Source organism: Corvus moneduloides, chromosome 7 (assembly GCF_009650955.1).
Source record: "Corvus moneduloides isolate bCorMon1 chromosome 7, bCorMon1.pri, whole genome shotgun sequence".
NCBI lineage: Eukaryota > Metazoa > Chordata > Aves > Passeriformes > Corvidae > Corvus > Corvus moneduloides.
The window spans coordinates 33,278,308-33,297,018 of record NC_045482.1 but is presented as its reverse complement, the minus strand read 5'-3'; the positions used below and the strand labels follow the sequence as shown (position 1 = coordinate 33,297,018).

Here is an 18,711-nt window from a genome sequence, read left to right as displayed (position 1 = left end):
GCACTAACTCCAACTGCAGTTCCTTCTCCACTCATTTCTTTCCTAAACCACATTTTGGCAAATAACTGCATTTCATTATTTCATTTTAAAAAGCCACCCAGCTGCAACAACATTTTCATGTTATTCTATATTGCTCCTTTACTTTCAAAATTAGGATAGGAAGATGTTGGGCCTTCATTATGCGTTTCCCCCTCCCCTCCTCTGAATCTTTGTTTGGAAATAAATACACTTCATGTAGGAGAAAGTATTTTTTCTGCTTCTTTCCCCAGTTCTGTAGGCTGAGAGGGGTTTTCTCTGAGTTAATGCAGCTGTACTGAAAAGTAAGCACCAGGTGGTGCTCTAAGGTCCTGTTCAGACTTGCTATTCAGACATCAGAGTGAAAGGAACTTCTTTGGAGCAGTCAGCACAATGTTACGGCGAGCTGTTTAGGGCTTCCTGAAAAAAAAAATCATCTGGGAATGAAATAACATCAAAGTACACAAATTACAATCTCTGTATAAGGTTTGAGTAACAGCAAATGTTGAGAGATGTCTTCTGCTGTAACTTAAAGATCAGTATTGCTTGACAGCAAGAACTTGCCCAGATGATTCCAGGTACACTTTAGACAAAATTCTAGTTATTAAAGGAAATGAACTCTGAGATGGACCCACCATTTCACTGTAGGTATGTAGGATTTTGTATTTAGTTGATTTAAAAATGTTCTCAGCTCTTCAGTTTTGCTGTATTGAAATGTAGAAGAGCTGAGTTACCTCTGCCCTGCAGCAGTTCAGGTGGGTCACCTGAATGTGTCCACCCAGCCAGGAGAGCAGTGTTTTCAGGGCTGAAGGAGGGAGTGCTTTGGAAAGCAAAGAAATGCGACTCAGATTCCTGGGATGTTATTAGGTAGGAGGAAGCACACTGTTGCTGCTGCCTGAATTCACCTAAGAGTCACTTTTCCAGCTGGGTGAGGTACCACATCTCAGATTTCCTTTATCCACCCAGGAATTAGAGAGCAAACGTGCCTCCTGCTGCCCTCCATGCCCTAAGCTGTGGACCCAGCCCCAGCCATGCAGATAACTCTGCTATGGTTGTTTTTTGCACCCAGAGCTGTGCTGGGATTCTTCTAAAGCTGAAAAAGGCCAAAAGGAGAAGGAAAGTTTATCTCCTTATTTCATCTTCCTCTAAATGGAAGGCAATATTAGCAAATGTCAACTGATATTTAAGCCTAAAGGGAAACGTGAGCATCTCAGAAAATGTTTTCACATTACCTTTCTCTAACTGAGTGAGAGTGTTTTTTGTGTTCATCCATTTGCCTGTTTATCTACTGATTGGAAGTCCTGGTCTGTTATTCCCATGTCAGCTAGTTCAGGGAACCTTATCTGTGGAGCAGACAATTTCAGTTAAATATTACTTCTGCTAGAGTATAAGTAGTGTGGAATAACTGTTTCTGAAGCCAGGTTCAGAAATGGACCTGATTTGTAAGACAGTCATCTTTCTCTTGGCGTCTCTCAGCCTTGGGATAGATGGGGAATTTGCTCGGAATTTTATCACCATTGCTGGGCCTCTACCCAGTGAGCTGGCAGAGAGATTGGGTCTGCAGGACCAGGTCCTGCCCAAGGACCAGCAGGGCCCTGGCATGGCTGCAGCACAGTGCCAGCCAGACCTCGTGGCTTCCGAGCTGCCCCGGTACTTCTCCCCGCTCCGTGAGCTCGGGGTGACGCACTACAAAGTCCTCCTGCCGTGGGCTCGCCTTCTTCCCGAGGGGAACGCCACGAAGGCGGATGGAGCCCAGGTGTGGTGCTACCGGCAGCTGCTGGAGGCCCTGGCTGCTGCAGGCCTCAGAGCCGTGCTGGTTCTGCACCAGGGGCCAGTGCCCGGCGCCGTGGCCGCGCAGGCCAGCAGGAGGAATGGCAGGGCTTTTTACAAGCTTTTTGTGGAGTATGCAGAGTTCAGCTTCCATGCCTTTGGGGACCTGGTGGATGCATGGCTCTCCTTCAGTGATCTGCCAGAGGTCCTTCAAAGCCTGCCCTACAATGACCCCCAGGAACAAGTCCAGGCTGTGGCTGCTGCTCATGAAGGATTTTACACTACTCTCCATGAGATGATCTCACCAGTGGGTAAGGAGAGCAGGGAGAGGGGTTTTTCAATATGGCTCATAAATATTTCATGATGGAATTAAATGGCAACTGCTACATGCAGTCTCTGTGTAGATATTTTTGTGTTCCTTTTTCTGACCTGCAGAGGAAGGACTAAAACCTTTCTGAAATGTACCTGAAAGTGTGAAAAAACAAGGCACAAGAAGTCTTCTATGCGATAATAACTGTGAGGAAGTCTGCAATGTCCTTTGTTTTGACTTTCCTTGTTGCAGATCCTGGGGTTTACAGTAATTAAATCCCAAATCTACTGGTGTTACACAGAGCAACAGAATTTCACCTCTTCCATGATGGGTACCTGGGATTTTCCGAGCAGCTGTCACCTTGGGTCTGCCTTCTTTGGCCTTGGAAATTTTCTGTCCCAGACAGACAACCAGTAGAGCTGGCTGAGTCACCATTTCTTTTCCCAAATTTTTAATTCTTGCATTTGTCAGGAATACTTTGTTGTACAGTTCACACTATCTGGTGATAGCCCTTGGAAGTTGCCCATCTTCCCTCCTGCATCTCCTGTCCCTCCAAGTTCCTGCCACCCCAGCATCTCAGAAGCATTCAGTATAGAATGGATTAAAAAAATTTAAAAACTGTAGAACCATCACAAAGGCATGAAAATTTGAATGGTGCCTTTGAATTTCTACCTTCTTCAGGTCTCCATTGAAACCACAATGGGTATTCTAAAATCAACTACCTGGAGCACTGTCTGATGTTCCACAGCTTCAACAATTTAAAACTGGTTTTAAAATAACTTCAGTAAACTGAAATTTTATTTGTCCTTAATATGTTACTAGCAGACTGCCTCTTTCTCTCTCAAGGTGGAAAGCTGTCCATTGCTTTGGAAATAAGCACTGTCCAAGACATGACTCCATCAGAATTGCTTTCAGTTTCTCTTCAGGTGACACCTTGAGGAAATATTTCCAAAATTATATAAATTTGCCTTGATTTAGCTTTGTTTTTATGTATGGGATCAAATGACTTGTTGCAAGTTAAATAAGATTTTAGCAGGTTGATCAGTTGAACAGTTTGGTAAGCTTTAATTATTGGATTAGTCTGATTATGTGAAACTTGCTGATTTAAAAATTGTTTCAGCATCCTTTCTTGGCTGGTAGGCACTGATTAAGCTACATGGAGACAAATTTGTTCTCATAATTGACAATTTTAGCAATATACTTGCTAAATGACAAGGCGTCTCCAAAAAGTGTACCTGTTACCATTTTCTTTGCAGGTGTACTTAATGCACCACCAAATATATCAATACTTTATCTTAATTAGCTGCTATTTAAAATATCTGCTGATTTTGTTAAATCCCAGTCTGAGCTGTGCTAAAAGTGATGCAGTTTCACAGAGATGGCACAACATGAGGAGAATATAATCTCTACAAAGGCAATGACATCCTTTCTTAAAGATCCAGTTCCCTGTTCATAGCTGTCCTCACCCAGAGGATGTTGATGTAGGATACAGTGCACAGATGACACTGTGGGGTTTTTTGCTTAATCCTTCAAACCTTAGAACCAGGTCAAGCAACGTTGTAGGTGTGACATTGCAAGGATTTAAGCAAGGTGTGGTTTGTAGAGAGAGCAAAGAAGTTGTTTTAGATGAGCTGATGAAACTAGAAGAGAACCTTGGACTGAAAAACAAACTGAAATCTTATCAGTTTTCTTCCAACTTCATCAGCTGGTTTAATAAGAGAATGCAGTCTGTTCCTTTAAGGTTGTTGACTTCTAGTGGGAAAACCCTCGTGATATGGAATGATTAAAGATTTCTGAAGTGGACTTTCAACCAAGGGTTATTGATAAAGCCTACCTGAACCACACAGTTTAAAAGGTTTCTCTGATTAATCATAAACATAATCTTACTAATTAAGAAATTAACTGTAAATCATTAATATTAAATTCATAAAATAGAATTTAATTTAGTTTAACTTCTTCTTTTTTTAGTAAGAGACACGCAAAACACATCTTCCCATACAGTATCCAGTTTGGGCTCATTATATTGTCCAGGGCTCCCATGCAGCTATATGGCTTCTTACTCCCGAAATATGTCTTTATCAAACCTTACACAGTTTTATGTATTTTTAATGTAATACTTCAAAAAAAAACCCATTTTCCTCCAGCATGATTCTTTTCTTTTTCTCGTTTCCAGGATTCAGTAGACTTTGTGTCTCTTAGCCTTCAGTACCATTGTGGAAATGAAACAGATTTCTACAAGAAATTGAGTGAATTCCAGGTAATGTTATGCACAGCATTAGAATTATAGCAGCAAACAACAGGACATAAATAGGAGCAGAATTTCGTGTGCTGTGATGCATGTCTAAACAGTTCTGACTTTCTGTGAGCTACACTAGGAAGCAGCTGCAAAGTGCTCATTTCTCTGTTGTTACTCTGACTTAAAAACAGTTGATGGAAAGTGCTGGAAAGGATTATCTTGGTCAATGCTTATTATTGCTGCATTAACAACTGGAATGGCAGAATTCTTTTGTCCAGGACTGAAAAACCTTCTCTCTCGCATGCTAAGTGTTTGATAAGCTGTTAGGCCAATACCTGTACACTGAAAGATATTAAACTCTAGCATGGGCTCTACAACGGTGCTACCAAACTTCACATTCCTCATCAGCAGAGGCAGTGCTAGAAATGTTGCTGAGGGTGAGTTTATTAACGGATTAGATCTCATGGCAGCACCAACATCAGTGATGCTGTAGGCTGGTACCTATTATTACATAAATTAACCTCTGATAGTTTTTTGCATTCTTAAAATCCATAAGCACAGAGTCTTCCAGCATCTGGGTAGCAGGATAAGGAGCTGCCCATGTAAAATGCAAAAAATGCCAAGAACGTGGTTTTACTAGATGGCTGATGCTTCTCTTCATACTGCTCCCTGATTTCTGGTTTTGCAGAGTGTCTGGAAGGACAAAGACATCTTGGTTTTTAGTCTAAAGGTTCTTGATTGTGCTTCCGTGGAAGAGAATCCTTTCATACCAGCAGCTGCCATTGTTACAGGTGAGTGATGTTTCAAGAAGGAGGAGAGTTTTTTATTTAAAATCTGCATGATAACTTATGGCGGAAATTCCAAATCATCCAATCTAGGCTGCTGCTATTAGATAAAATAACTTAATGGTTTTTTATAGCCTTATTGGAAAATTAAGGGTGGATGGTGAACGTTGAGGGAGCGGAAGCAGGAAATCTTCCCCAAATCTTTTCGTCATTTTCATCAGCCTCAAGTTGCAGTGGGAGAGGTTTAGGTTGGATATTAGGAAAAATTTCTTCACTGAAAGGGTTGTCAAGCACTGTTACAGGCTGCCCAGGAAAGTGGGGGAGTCACCATCCCCTGTAGGAACTTAAAACACATGCAGATGTGTCACCTGGGGACATGGTTTAGTGTTGGATTGGCATGGTTGGCAATTCTGGAGTCACCATCCCCATAAGGCTTTAAAAGAAACATAGATGTGGCACTTAGGGACATGGTTTAGTGTTGTTTGGCAGTGCTGGGTTATCAGTTGGACTTGATGATCTTAGAGGTATTTTCCAACCTAAGTGATTCTATGATACTGTGATCATTTTTTAATATGCATTTTTAAGTTTAATTAAAAACTCAATACATTTGACCTGAGAAAAATAGCTATTAGTTATGAAGTGCACCTTGTTTCTCAAGGTGTAATTGCACAAACAGGGTCATGCAGCCCATGGCATCTAAGTTATGACTACACCCCTCACTTACCATTTGTTTGTTTTCAGCTATTAATAAAGAAGAAGCACGTATGGTTGGGTGTGATGTTAATGATTTCTTGGACTACTTCTCTGAGGTTTTGAGGTACTACAATCAAATACCGTAATACTATATAACACTACAAAAATGTACAGTAATAAACAGCATCCTCTAGAAACCTATGTGCAGGGAGAGACAAGACATTTTAGTGGTAAAGTCTGCTGTTAGTTGCTGAAGGGGCTGCAAAGGGCTGTCTTTCTGCTGAGCCAGTCTCTTCCAATTACTTGCAATCCTCTATCCTGCTACTAATCCTATAATGTAATCCTCTCTACTCTCTCATCCTTGGTTACCCAAATTGCACCTTCAAGCCAATAATTACAAGTACATATTTCAAGCCTTCTGCTTTTTTCAAGAGCAAAGTGGTTATAAATAAACAAATCCAATAGAGGCTTTCCTAGGGGAGAAGCCAACTGAGCTTATGGAAACGTGGGAGATCTCATTGTGCAGGGAGATGCTAAGGATTACAGTAGCAGGATTGACTAGTTTTAGCTTATCCTATGGAAACTCATGAAGCAGTTGTAGCAAGGGAAATTGCTGCTCACTGCAAGGATTTTGTTGGCACCTCTGGCCTAACTAACGAATTATGAGACTCTCTGTGCAAAGAGCTGTTCTGTGGTTACCCCACTGCCCTGCACCTTCGTGTCCCAGCTGGGAGACAGCAGGGTTGGATTGATCAGATGTCAAAGGAGCTATAGGTGACTAATGTGACCTGAATGGGAACCACATGATTCCTTTATACTCCATGTTTGCAAGTTCTATGGCATATGCATCTACCTTGGAGATTTTAACTTCTATTTATTCTATTTCCAGCGAAACAAATACTTTGCAGGAAAACCTAGATGCTGTTCTTGCCCCTCGGTCCTCCTATCAAACAGTCTGGGAAATGTTTGCTGAACAGTCTGAATCGGAGAGGGATTCTTTCCTGCAAGATGTTTTCCCACGTGGTTTCCTCTGGGGCATATCCACAGGTGCCTTTAACATCGAAGGAGCTTGGGCAGAGGATGGGAAAGGAGAAAGCATCTGGGATCAGTTTGGGCATGGGGGCCATGTCCACATGAACCAAACAGCAGACGTGGCATGTGACAGCTACTATAAAACCAGCTATGACATTTACCTGCTTAGGGGTCTTCACCCCCAGCTGTACAAATTTTCTTTATCCTGGTCTAGAATTTTCCCTGCTGGCACCAACGAGACCATCAATTCCAAGGGTGTTGATTATTACAGCCGATTAATTGACCAGTTGTTAGACTCTAACATTGAGCCCATGGTGACTCTCTTCCACTGGGACCTGCCCCAAGCTCTGCAGGCTCTTGGTGGCTGGCAGAATGAAAGTATCATAGATGCTTTTGTGAGCTACGCAGACTTCTGCTTTTCCACGTTCGGGGATCGGGTCAAGCTCTGGATTACATTCCATGAGCCCTGGGTTATCAGCTACGCTGGCTATGGCACTGGAGAGCATCCTCCAAGAATCACTGACCCGGGAGCAGCATCTTACAAGGTAGGGGCACAGGAATAATTGGGATCCTGCAGCTACTCTTGGTGGGTTGTTTTCCTCTGATGGTTCTGTGCTTTAACTATGTTCAAGCCTAAAGTGGTCTCTGAGACAACAATGTGGTTGTTGGATCTACGATACTTGTTAAAAATGGGTTAGTTAACAGAGGCTAGGTGTTATTACTTCATTTTTCTATTCTGAAAGCTGGTGTTGATGGATAGTTAGATTCTTTTGCTTATTCCAAAACTTCCTACACTCCTTGTCTATCATTGTTTTGTCAAGGTGTTTTCTTTTGGATGGAGAGGACATTTTCACGTGGCAATAAACCCAATGCTTAAGAGTTTCTATGCAATGCAGTCTGACACATTTTCCTCTGCTTTCTGCTCCCAGGTTGCTCACACAATTCTCAAGGCTCATGCCAAGGTCTGGCACCTGTATAACAGCAAATACCGTTCTCAGCAACTGGGAAAGGTGGGGCTGGTGCTGAACTCAGACTGGGCTGAACCCAAGACTCCAACCAGCTCCGAGGATGTGAGGGCATCTGAGAGGTACCTGCAGTTCATGCTTGGCTGGTTTGCTCACCCCATATTTGTTAATGGTGATTACCCAGATACGCTGAAGGCTCAGATCCAGGAAGTGAACCAGCAGTGCTCCACAACAGTCGCACAGCTGCCTGTGTTTACGGAGGAGGAGAAGTCCTGGGTGAAAGGGACTGCAGATTTCTTTGGCCTTTCCCATTACACTTCCCGCCTGGTCAGTGCCGGGGCTAATGGGATGTGCACACCAGGCTATGAGAGCATTGGGAACTTCTCCTTGCATGTAGATCCTTCCTGGCCACAGGCTGCCTCTTCTTGGATCCATGTGGTCCCTTGGGGATTAAGAAGGCTGCTGAAGTTTGTATCCCAGGAATACACCGGGTCAAAGATCCCAATATACATAGCAGGGAGTGGTGTGCCGACAGGAGACACCAGGGATCTTCTCAACGACACTCTGCGAGTGGATTATTTCCGCCAGTACATCGATGAGGCCCTGAAGGGTATGGAGAAATGAAATTATTTTATTTTTTTTTAATCATGGCAAGTAGTTATTCTAGCCCTTCCATGGTGGTTAACTTTAAAACGTCACCACTTGCACAGTGATGTGATGTCAGCTGCCTGTTGTGTAGGTAATGAGTGTGACTTTATATACTTAAGCCTCTCTGGTGTCCAGATACAGAACTCTCTATTCTCTTTAGATGTTGGAATGCATTTTTCATATTTATGGATTAATGTAGCCTGGACCCTAAGGTCAGTCCCTCTGTGAGAACACTGGTTTTTTATATACTCCTGCTCCCCTGGAGATGATTGGCCTGCAGGCTCTTGCATGAAGACATCTCATAAATTGGGGCTGAACTGCCTCTACCGATTAATCGGATCTAACTGGCAGCAAGCACTTCATACTGAAAATATCTCCATAAAATTTCTACCTCAATCATTTTGAGAATGTTTAAGTTATGCTTGTAGAATGTTCAAGTTATGCTTGTATCTTTGCAAGATGTGTATTGTTTGACATAAAAATAGTGTTAGTGGCAAGTTCTGGACAAGCATAGAGAGCTGAGATTTCAAATAGAGATTTGACTGATGCTCTCTAGATAGACTAAACAATACTGTCAGGAAAACATTAAATATGATGCATTAAATATGTTGGTGATCAGTGTGTACTGAAGATCAGCATTTGATCTTCTTGATGTAGATCTCAACATACTGCTAGAAGTGTTGAAAGAGCTACAGAAAACACAATTTAGCATTGCTGTTATGCCTCATCAGAAGTAAAGAGGATGGACTGCACATGGGAGTGAACTTTTTTTGAATGAGAGAGATTTCGTGCGTTTTTTTTGTAGGCAATGTGAGGAGGGATGCTGGACTTGCCTCTGCTGGTATTGGGTACACTGTTCTGCTAAAAGAAGCTCTCCTGTGCTCAGGGAATATAGACAAGCTCTAAATACCTGCAATGTTTGACTTCAATTACAGTGTTAAATCTAAAAGTGCACCATACATCTAAATTGATGAAATCTGCTTGAAAACAAGAACACAGGGAAGGGATACCAGTGGCACAAGTGTCCTGTACTCAGATACCTCTTGAGTAATACTTCTTTTCTCACACATTTCTATCACTAAGCATATCACCAGCTCCTATTACTGTGCTGACTGCTTTTTCTGCCAGATATTCTTAATTGTTTGGGAGGTTTTTCTAGCCTTTAAAACCGTTTGTAAGTGCTTGGCTTGTCACACATATCCTTGGCTGTGCTGCTTCTGTTGTGCTGAGCTGTGTTCAGGAAATGTTCGGGTGGGTAATTACAGTGTCTCGTTGTTTCTGTGGCAGCGGTGAAACTGGATGCTGTTGATGTTCGGTCCTACATTGCTCGATCCCTGCTTGATGGCTTTGAGGGCCCAGTGGGATACAGCCTAAAATTTGGGCTGCATCACGTGAACTTTGAAGATAGCAACAGACCAAGGACTCCCAAGGCATCTGCTTACTTCTATTCCAGTGTTATTGAAAAGAATGGTTTTCCATCCAAAGCCTTGGGCAGATCTTCTGCACCAGTGGTGTTTGACCGACCTGTGCCATCAAAGCTGCCTAATTTACCAGCATCAGAAGTTCCCTCCAAAGCAAAGGTTGTCTGGCAGAAGTTTTCATCCCAGACTGCTCATGAAAGAGACATGTACTTTTATGGGACATTCCCAGAGGATTTTACATGGGGTGTGTCTTCCTCTGCCTACCAGATAGAGGGAGGTTGGGATGCCGATGGCAAAGGACCCAGCATTTGGGATAACTTCACCCATGTCCCAGGGAATATAAACAATAATGATACTGGAGATATAGCTTGTGATAGCTACAACAAGGTGGAGGAAGATATTTACCTGCTGAGAGCCTTAGGGGTAAAGAATTACCGTTTTTCCCTGTCTTGGCCTCGAATTTTCCCCACTGGAAGGAACAACTCAATCAACAGCCACGGAGTTGACTACTACAACCGTCTCATTGATGGACTGGTTGCAAACAACATCACTCCAATTGTCACTCTCTACCACTGGGACCTGCCACAAGCTCTTCAGGACATTGGTGGCTGGGAGAGTGATGAGCTGATTGACCTGTTTGACAGCTTTGCTGACTTCTGTTTCCGGACCTTTGGGGACAGGGTGAAGTTCTGGATTACGTTCAATGAACCCAACATCGTTGCCTGGCTGGGCTATGGCCTTGGGACATTCCCACCCAGTGTCAAGGACCCTGGCAGTGCTCCCTACAGGGTTGCCCACATCTTACTGAAAGCTCATGCCAGGGCCTACCATACCTACGATGACAAATACAGAGCAAGTCAGGCAGGGGTCGTTGCCCTGTGCCCCTTCATTAGCTGGGCTGAGCCGAAGACACCAAGCGACCCCAGGGACATTGAAGCTGCTGACAGGTACCTGCAGTTTTTGGTGGGTTGGTTCACACACCCAATTTTCAAAAATGGGGACTACCCCGAGGTCATGAAGTGGAAAGTTGGGAACAGGAGTGAGCTCCAGAACCTGCCGTCGTCGCGCCTGCCGGTTTTCACCGAGGAGGAGCGTGAATACATCCGGGGCACAGCAGATGTCTTCTGCTTCAACACATACTCCTCCAAAATTGTAACCCATTCAACAACACGTCTGAAGCCCTTCTCTTACGAGTATGACCAGGAGCTTTCAAAAACAGTTGACAGCTCCTGGCCTTCCTCAGCTCTCAGTGACCATCGGGCTGTGGCCTGGGGTCTGAGGAGGCTACTGAACTGGATCAAAGAGGAATATGGAAACCCCCCAATATATATCATTGAGAATGGAGTGGGGGTAAAGACCAAATCGGATGTTAATGACAATGCCAGGATATTTTACTACAAAACATACATTGATGAAGCTTTAAAAGGTACCAGAATTCTCTTTTGTTCTGTTGGTGTTGTGTGTCTCCTCTCTAGATTTCTGGTTATTTTAGTTCTTTGAAGAGTACTTTTTAAAAGCGATTGATATCAGTTTTTAAATAGTCTGAACACAATATAAGCATAGTGCTTGTTTTTATTATCTCCTTTGCATGGTTGTGCTTTGTTTCCTCCAACAAGAAGATACTCTTAATGATCTTAGTTGACCAGTGCCACCTGTATGTAACTAGGAGCCTGTATGTGCTTGTGTGTGAATTCTGTAGGATTCATTTAAAGTGTGATTATGCCACTGATGCTCCTCCATTTATTTTCTGGTCTTTCAGCTTACAAGGTAGATGGTGTTAATCTGAAAGGATACAACGTTTGGTCTCTGATGGATAACTTTGAATGGGTGGATGGTTATGATCCAAAATTTGGATTGCACCAGATTGATTTTGACAACCCCAACAGGCCAAGAACGCCAAAGCGCTCTGCTGTGTACTATGCAGAAATCATCCGCAGTAACGGCATCCCACTGCCCAAGGAAGAGGAATTTTTGTATGGAGAGTTTCCAGACAACTTCTGGTGGAGCGTAGCAACTGCAGCTTACCAGGTCAGGAAACTGATATGGGCTCCTGAAGTATCTGTGGAGAGTTAACTCATTGTGTGGCACCACAAAGAATAACAGGCTGAATTCTTTGCTAGGCCAAGACATAAATTTGGGTTTGCTAACAGTATCTCCCCCATTTTCAATTACAGATTGAAGGAGGATGGAGAGCAGATGGGAAAGGACTTAGCATTTGGGACAAATATTCCCACACTCCCTTGAGAATTGGCAATGATGCAACTGGAGATGTAGCTTGTGACAGCTACCACAAGATTGAGGAGGATGTGGAAATGCTGAAAAGCCTCAAGGTGTCTCACTATCGTTTTTCAATCTCCTGGTCCCGTGTCCTCCCAGATGGGACCACCAGATACATCAATGAAATGGGACTGAACTACTATGAAAGGCTGATCGATGCCCTTCTGGCAGCCAACATTATGCCTCAGGTAACTAAACCCAGTAACTTTCAGGTAACTAAAAAATAGTAAACCCCAAATCTGATGCTCAGAGCAACATGTGTGTTTCCTCAGAGCAACATGTGTGTTTCCGTCCATACCCTTCTCCACACAGAAATTGTTTTTCATGGTTTTTCATTTCATTTTGTGAAGAAACATGGGTTATTGAATAAGCAAAGGAACTTGGAATGTAGGGATATGTTGAAATTACTCCCCAGAAAGACCACAGTAACCTTATTGTTGGCTGTTTCCAATTGCCTTCTCATCCCTCATGTGCTTGGAAATAGATTCCACAGGAACCTATGCAGGGTTCTTTCCAGACACTGAGGTGAGACTGACTAACATAGTTCCCAGGATCTTCCTTCTTGCCTTTCTTAGAGATGGATGTAACTTTGTTCTTTTCCTGGGAGTCAGGAAGCTCCACTGGTCGGTGTTGTTTGTCACATACAATGGATGGTGACCTCACCCCTGCATCAATCAGCTCTTTTAGCACTGTTGAGTGACTATGAGCTGTCCTCATACCTCTGCACCAGCCCAGACAGGTGTTCTAGTGGATTGTATTGCACCTGAGAATCAGTGCAGGTGCAGCAGTCCTTGACTGATGAGTTCTTGCTGTCACAAGGTGGTTTTTGGTAAAAGGTTCCATCTTCATTAGGCAGTCCCTAAAGAAACTGGCAAAAAGGTATTTTACTGAGTGCATGAGTGATTGCTAGAACATCAAACTACGTTAGGAACAGGTAACTGTAGATCAAAGCACAGTTTATTTGTGTTCATGAATGAGTCTGAGTTACTGCAAGAATGACTGGTTGAGTCCCTTGTCCTGCTGTCTTTCCACACAGGTAACTCTTTATCACTGGGACCTCCCACAGGCACTGCAGGACGTCGGTGGGTGGGAGAATGATACTATAGTTCAGAGGTTTAAGGAATATGCTGAGGTCCTTTTCCAGAGGCTGGGGGATAAAGTGAAATTTTGGATAACCCTCAATGAACCCTACAACACTGCATATCTTGGCTATGGTGTTGGCACAGCTGCTCCAGGTAAGACTGCTGGGCATAACCTCACAGCCTTCACAGCACTGTCAGCACAATTGTTTTATGCTGCAGCAGAGAAGCTGCTTGGGGCTTGCAAAGGTAGAACAAGGAAGACAGTGTGGTGTGGACAGATCGGATTGCTGTGGTCCTTTCTCTCTGCCTGTCACCTCCAAGACCCATCCTCCTTCTTCCACTCTTCTACTCCACCCCTCCTCTGCAGCCTCTAGATTACACTTGTTGCCCAGAGTAGACCTCATTTCCAAAACACCTCTGGGGACTGTGGAGAAGAGTTAGGGCTGGAGGAGGACACAGCTTAGCAGCAGGGTAGAACCAAGAGGAGGGGATGTGAGCTAACCTGAACACACAGCTTTCTGCTCTCCATAGTGGCAGCAGCAGCCTGTTGCCAGGACTGGCAGCCCATGTCCCGCTCCTGAGGGAGGAGGGGGCGATGCAGGGTCCTCCTTGCACAGCCTTCCCATGGCAGCTGCTCCTTCAGCTGCCTGTGCCAAGCACTGATCCCAGCCCAGGGCTGGGCTCGGGGCACCAGGTGTTGCATGTTCATTCCTTTACCAGGGGCAGTTCTGGGTGCCCCGAGGTTGTGTTAACCTGGGAGGCAGCCATGAGAGGGCTGGGAAGTGCTGTCCACTGCCTGTGCTGTCCCTGTCCCTGCAGGCATCTCCGTTCGGCCAGGGCGTGCTCCCTACGTGGTGGGACACAACCTGATCAAGGCACATGCAGAGGTCTGGCACCTCTACAACGAGACCTACCGGGCCAAGCAGGGAGGGCTCATCTCCATCACCATCAACTCTGACTGGGCAGAACCACGCAACCCGCACAACCAGGAGGATGTGGAAGCTGCCAGACGATTCTTGCAGGTACAGAGAGCCCTGGTCATAGCTCTCCCTGCTGCTCCTGGTCACACCCCCTCTCCAGGTGCTGGATGTGCCCAGAGCCTAGGTCAGCATCTCATTGAAATAAAAGGATGAGGCAGAGGCATCACTGCATGGAAATGTATGTAGCCTCTTATGAGGGCTGATCAAGAATGCAACAGAAATGAGACAAAATATGGTTGCAGTGACAAAAGCTTATTAAATTTACTCCTGTTATATTGGCATCCATCCTTGGGTATCTCCGTGTGCCTGTTCGTTATAAATTCAGGTATCACCTATAAAGCAGCACATGACAGAGGAATGGCTAAATCCCATGTTTTGATATATCATTTATCCTCCCTTATTTCCTGGTTTAGTTTTTTCTAGGGTGGTTTGCTCATCCCATTTTCAAAAATGGTGATTATAATGAAGTGATGAAAAGAAGGATTCGGGAACGAAGTCTGGCTCAGGGCCTGAGCAAGTCCCGGTAAGAGCCCAGGCACACACCTGCTTTTGTTTCACTAACTGTGCTGAAACCTGCTTTTCTTATAGAAATGATACATTTCAATGATTCTATTCCAATGTTACTGTACAAAAGCTTATTATATCCTCACAGAAAAATTCTAGTGTACATTTTCATAGAACCACAGAATGGTTTGTGTTGGAACCTTAAAAATCACTTCGTTCCAATCTAGGCAGGGGGGCTTTGCCTATTCCCTGTCTTTACCTCTTTTGCAAACTAAATTTACTAATGTAATGTATCTTTGGGGTAATAAATTGTCAGCTCAGTGACACAGTAACTGCCCTGCATTAGACACAGTACTTTACCTGATGCCTGTGGTAAATTTGTTTAACTTTTCTTAAAACTATGTAGTAAACTCATTGGTCCCTCTCAATTACATTCTAATTTTCCATTCCCAGTTCCCACTTTCTCTCCTTGTGCTTGTGGTGCTGGTACCAGGGATCCCAGCAGTACCCATGGAGTGTGTGCAAAGTGTATTCTCTGTTTTCTCTTGCAGACTTCCAGAATTTACTGAGAGTGAAAAACAAAGAATTAAAGGCACATATGACTACTTTGGTCTAAATCATTATACCACAGTTTTAACATACAACCTAAACTATCCTAAGGGTGTTATATCATATGACTCTGATAGGTAAGAGATGAATGTAAATTATTGGTCAAGTAAAATCTGCACACCTGGAGCCTGGGTCAACTGACAAGTATAAAATTTATAGCAAATAAAGCTCTGAGATAGGTGTTTTAAGCTGTTATAACCAATACCAGGAAAAATATATCCAAACAGTACCTGTGGTGCTTTTATTTTCACAAAAGTCCAGCAATAGCCCTTTTTTTTTACAGACATGAGATGATAAACAATATTTATCATATTTCCTGCCCCCAGTCTGCAGTTTGAACTGTGTTATCCTGGTTTATGGATATTGATCCATTTGCTGTTTAACAGATTTAGGTCCCCCACTGCATTGGATAAATGTAAGTTCAAACCCTAAATCACTTCATGGTTAAGTATGCCTAAGTCAAGATTTTAAATTTATATACTAATTTCTTTCCCCAGCTTCAAAAGGTAAACAGTAGGCGTTTACTAGTGTTTCTAATGACAATTCAGGTAATGGTGGGACCACACAGAGGTGAAATTATCTAATGTTTAGCCCTTTAGGACAGTGGGTTGTCTTTCATTCCTGCACATAGGTGTAAAGGGCAATTTTGTGTGCTCAAGCACTCTATTATGTCTTGAAAAGTAGAAATGATGTTGTAGCATACAAAGGTTTGGAACCAACATCACATCCTCAGCCACAGCTGATTTACACAGCGTATGACTGTAAAGCAAAGCATGAGAAGTGGTTTTCAGGCTTGTGAGCACCAGCAGCACCTCAGCCCTGGGCATGGAGGTGCCTGGCACATGGGACTGGCCCTGAGCAGTGTCCTTCTCCACAGGGGCACAGCCACAGTGACCGACCGCAGCTGGCTGAACTCTGGTTCCATCTGGCTGAAGGTGACGCCCTTTGGATTCAGGAAGATCCTCAGGTGGATAAAGGAAGAGTACAACAACCCTCCCATTTATGTGACCGAAAATGGGGTCTCGGAAAGGGGAGCCTTTCAATTCAATGACACTTGGAGAATGCATTACTATCGGACCTACATTAATGAGGCACTGAAAGGTAAGAGTGATTATTGACATCTGGTCAGCCAAAGCTCTAGAGAGCAGCAGTGGCTTTGCCATAAGACTGATGTGTGTAAAGCAAGTTTTGAAGAGCTGAAAGGCCACTGCCATCACACTTGCAAGTTACACAGTCACATGGGCTTACCAAATCCACTACCAACAGCCTTTGGGTTTACCAAAAACTGCCCCATGGATAGTCACAACTGTGCCAGGAAAGATGATCTAAAGGAAGAACAAACTGTGGGTTTAGTGGGGTAACCTGCAGGTTCTTTGATTTGCTGCACCTGGTGAGACAAGGTACTACTACCTGATAAACTCCTATTTTGGCTTCTAGTCTGACTACTGCTGTGTCTAAAAACTGCATCTTTGTTAAAAAACTGTAAAAACCCAACCCCCAAACTGGTTTCAGTTACAGCAGTGGTCAAACAACTTCAGGAAAGGGCTTTTTCAGTTTGCTTTTCTGACATACTGGGAACTGCCAGCCAGGTGTTCAGGAAGTGCTCATTTACTGCCTTGTAGCAGCAAGGCCCCACATACAGTAGTTTAAGCAATGGTTGCATTTTGATGGCTTTTCTTCTCTGTTCCTAAACCTTTGTTTCTTGAACAAAAACTTTGATTTTTGAAGCAGAGAAAAGCGGCGCCCACTCCTGGGCACTGAGTGAACTACCCTGGCTGCTTGTTGGCTGTAACTTGGCAGCTGAGCTACCTCAAAGCCGCTGAGCCAAGTCAACACAGGAAAGAGATGGGAATAGGGAGAACAAAACCAATGAGGCCAAAGTGGCAATGACCTCACTGTGGGCTAAGTGTGGATGTGCTGGAGCACCTTCCTGCCCTGGCTGGCTGAGGGGTGACCACCAACCTGCTCTCTCTTCTCTCTTCTCTGCCTGCAGCCGTTGCACTCGACGGTGTCGACTTACGGGGCTACACTGCGTGGACACTGATGGATAACTTCGAGTGGGCAGTGGGGTATCAGGAAAAGTTTGGGCTCTACCACGTAAATTTCTCAGACCCTGCCTTGCCACGGCGCCCCAAGGCCTCAGCCAAGTATTACTCACAGATCATAAACTGCAATGGGTTTCCAGACCCAGCAACAGGCCCACATCCCTGTCTGGAACAGGAGCCAGAAGGTAAGTGACGCAGCAGAAATGATGCTTTTGTGTTTGCATCTGATCCTAAAAGAGTTCCATAATCTTAAGGTCTTTAGAGACACCACCATTTTCTGCACTATTATTTTTAAGGACTCCAATCAATGTCACTTCCCTATGCAACACCAGACCAACAACACAATCTTGTGCAAGAGCACCTTAACACGCCGGTCTCCAAAATGTAGCAAAAGCTATTCCATTAGACTTTTCTCTAACAGAACTGCCCAAGATGTTTTCCAAACCGCACACATTCAATACTCCCACAAGATTGTTTAGAAAAAGTTTTGAATGCTTTATACAAATCCTTGTTTTGGGTAAGGCTTTGGAAATACCAATTCTTTTGTGATTTGTGTCTTCTCAACTGGAGCAGTACAATGAACAGCCACCAGTGTTAGTGTGGGGGTTTGGGAATGAGAATACTCACCTGTACCACCAGGAATTACACCATCAGCCTCAGCTGTACATTTACTCTGAGCTGAAATTGGTTCAACCCCTGATTCCCCAGAATTATGGCCCCTGCCAGAATACTGGACAGCACTGCTGAAAGCCTTGTTGGAGGCAGGAAGCAGCAGTGCCCACACCTGCATGGAACAGGTCCCCCAGGCTCTGGCCTAACACTTTCTCATTGTTTTCCCGTTCAGTGACACCAACAGAGCCCACTCTGGGAGCAGCTGACAGCGTGAGTTTTTTGGGATTGGAATTGACATCCCAGAATGCAGAAATAGCACTCTATATGCTTTTTGCTCTTTCTGCAGTTGGAGCATTGGGCTTGGCTCTTTTTGCATACAAATATGGAAAATCATCCAAAAGATCCCATAAACAATCACATATGGAACTTAGTAATAAAATGTAACATTTCCACCTGATAAAATGTTTGTTTGGTTTGTTTTTTCTTAAAAAAAAAGGTCTATACCACCAGGAAACCAGTGCTTGCAGTATTGCAGCTATCTTGCCTCAGAGATGGCTCCCCAGCATTTTGTTGTTTGCTTTCCAATTTAAAAAGGGGGAGGAAAATTATTTTTCTATGTTAACTGTCTCTTTTGTCCATGGGCATTATTGATTTGATTTCTTAAAGACCAAAGTAAAATTGCTTGTTGCTATCTGCATATAAGGATTCTCAACTTCAGCTGGCATCT

General features: G+C 43.9%; 2 protein-coding genes across 2 annotated transcripts; both read left to right on the top strand.

Moving 5' to 3' along the window:
- The first annotated feature begins 1,444 nt into the window (after positions 1–1,444).
- On the top strand, positions 1,445–2,236 carry LOC116446849 (lactase-phlorizin hydrolase-like). The gene has a single exon (XM_032115253.1). The coding sequence runs from the start codon at positions 1,445–1,447 to the stop codon at positions 2,147–2,149; it is 705 nt and encodes a 234-aa protein (XP_031971144.1). The 3' UTR covers positions 2,150–2,236.
- Positions 2,237–6,555: 4,319 nt separating this feature from the next.
- LCT (lactase) lies at positions 6,556–18,430 on the top strand. The gene is made up of 12 exons (XM_032115252.1): positions 6,556–7,386; positions 7,771–8,416; positions 9,742–11,301; positions 11,635–11,903; positions 12,050–12,340; positions 13,189–13,387; positions 14,054–14,256; positions 14,628–14,737; positions 15,270–15,404; positions 16,205–16,428; positions 17,321–17,557; positions 18,217–18,430. The coding sequence occupies exons 1-12, from the start codon at positions 6,613–6,615 to the stop codon at positions 18,426–18,428; spliced, it is 4,860 nt and encodes a 1,619-aa protein (XP_031971143.1). The 5' UTR covers positions 6,556–6,612; the 3' UTR covers positions 18,429–18,430.
- The last annotated feature ends 281 nt before the right edge of the window (positions 18,431–18,711 follow it).

Coding starts and splice junctions, on each gene's coding strand:
- LOC116446849 (XM_032115253.1), top strand. CDS start 1,445: ATGGACCTGATTTGTAAGACAGTCATCTTTCTCTTGGCGTCTCTCAGC.
- LCT (XM_032115252.1), top strand. CDS start 6,613: ATGATTCCTTTATACTCCATGTTTGCAAGTTCTATGGCATATGCATCT. Junction 14,257..14,627: donor CTGCCAGACGATTCTTGCAG/GTACAGAGAGCC, acceptor TTCCTGGTTTAG/TTTTTTCTAGGGTGGTTTGC. Junction 15,405..16,204: donor ATATCATATGACTCTGATAG/GTAAGAGATGAA, acceptor CCTTCTCCACAG/GGGCACAGCCACAGTGACCG.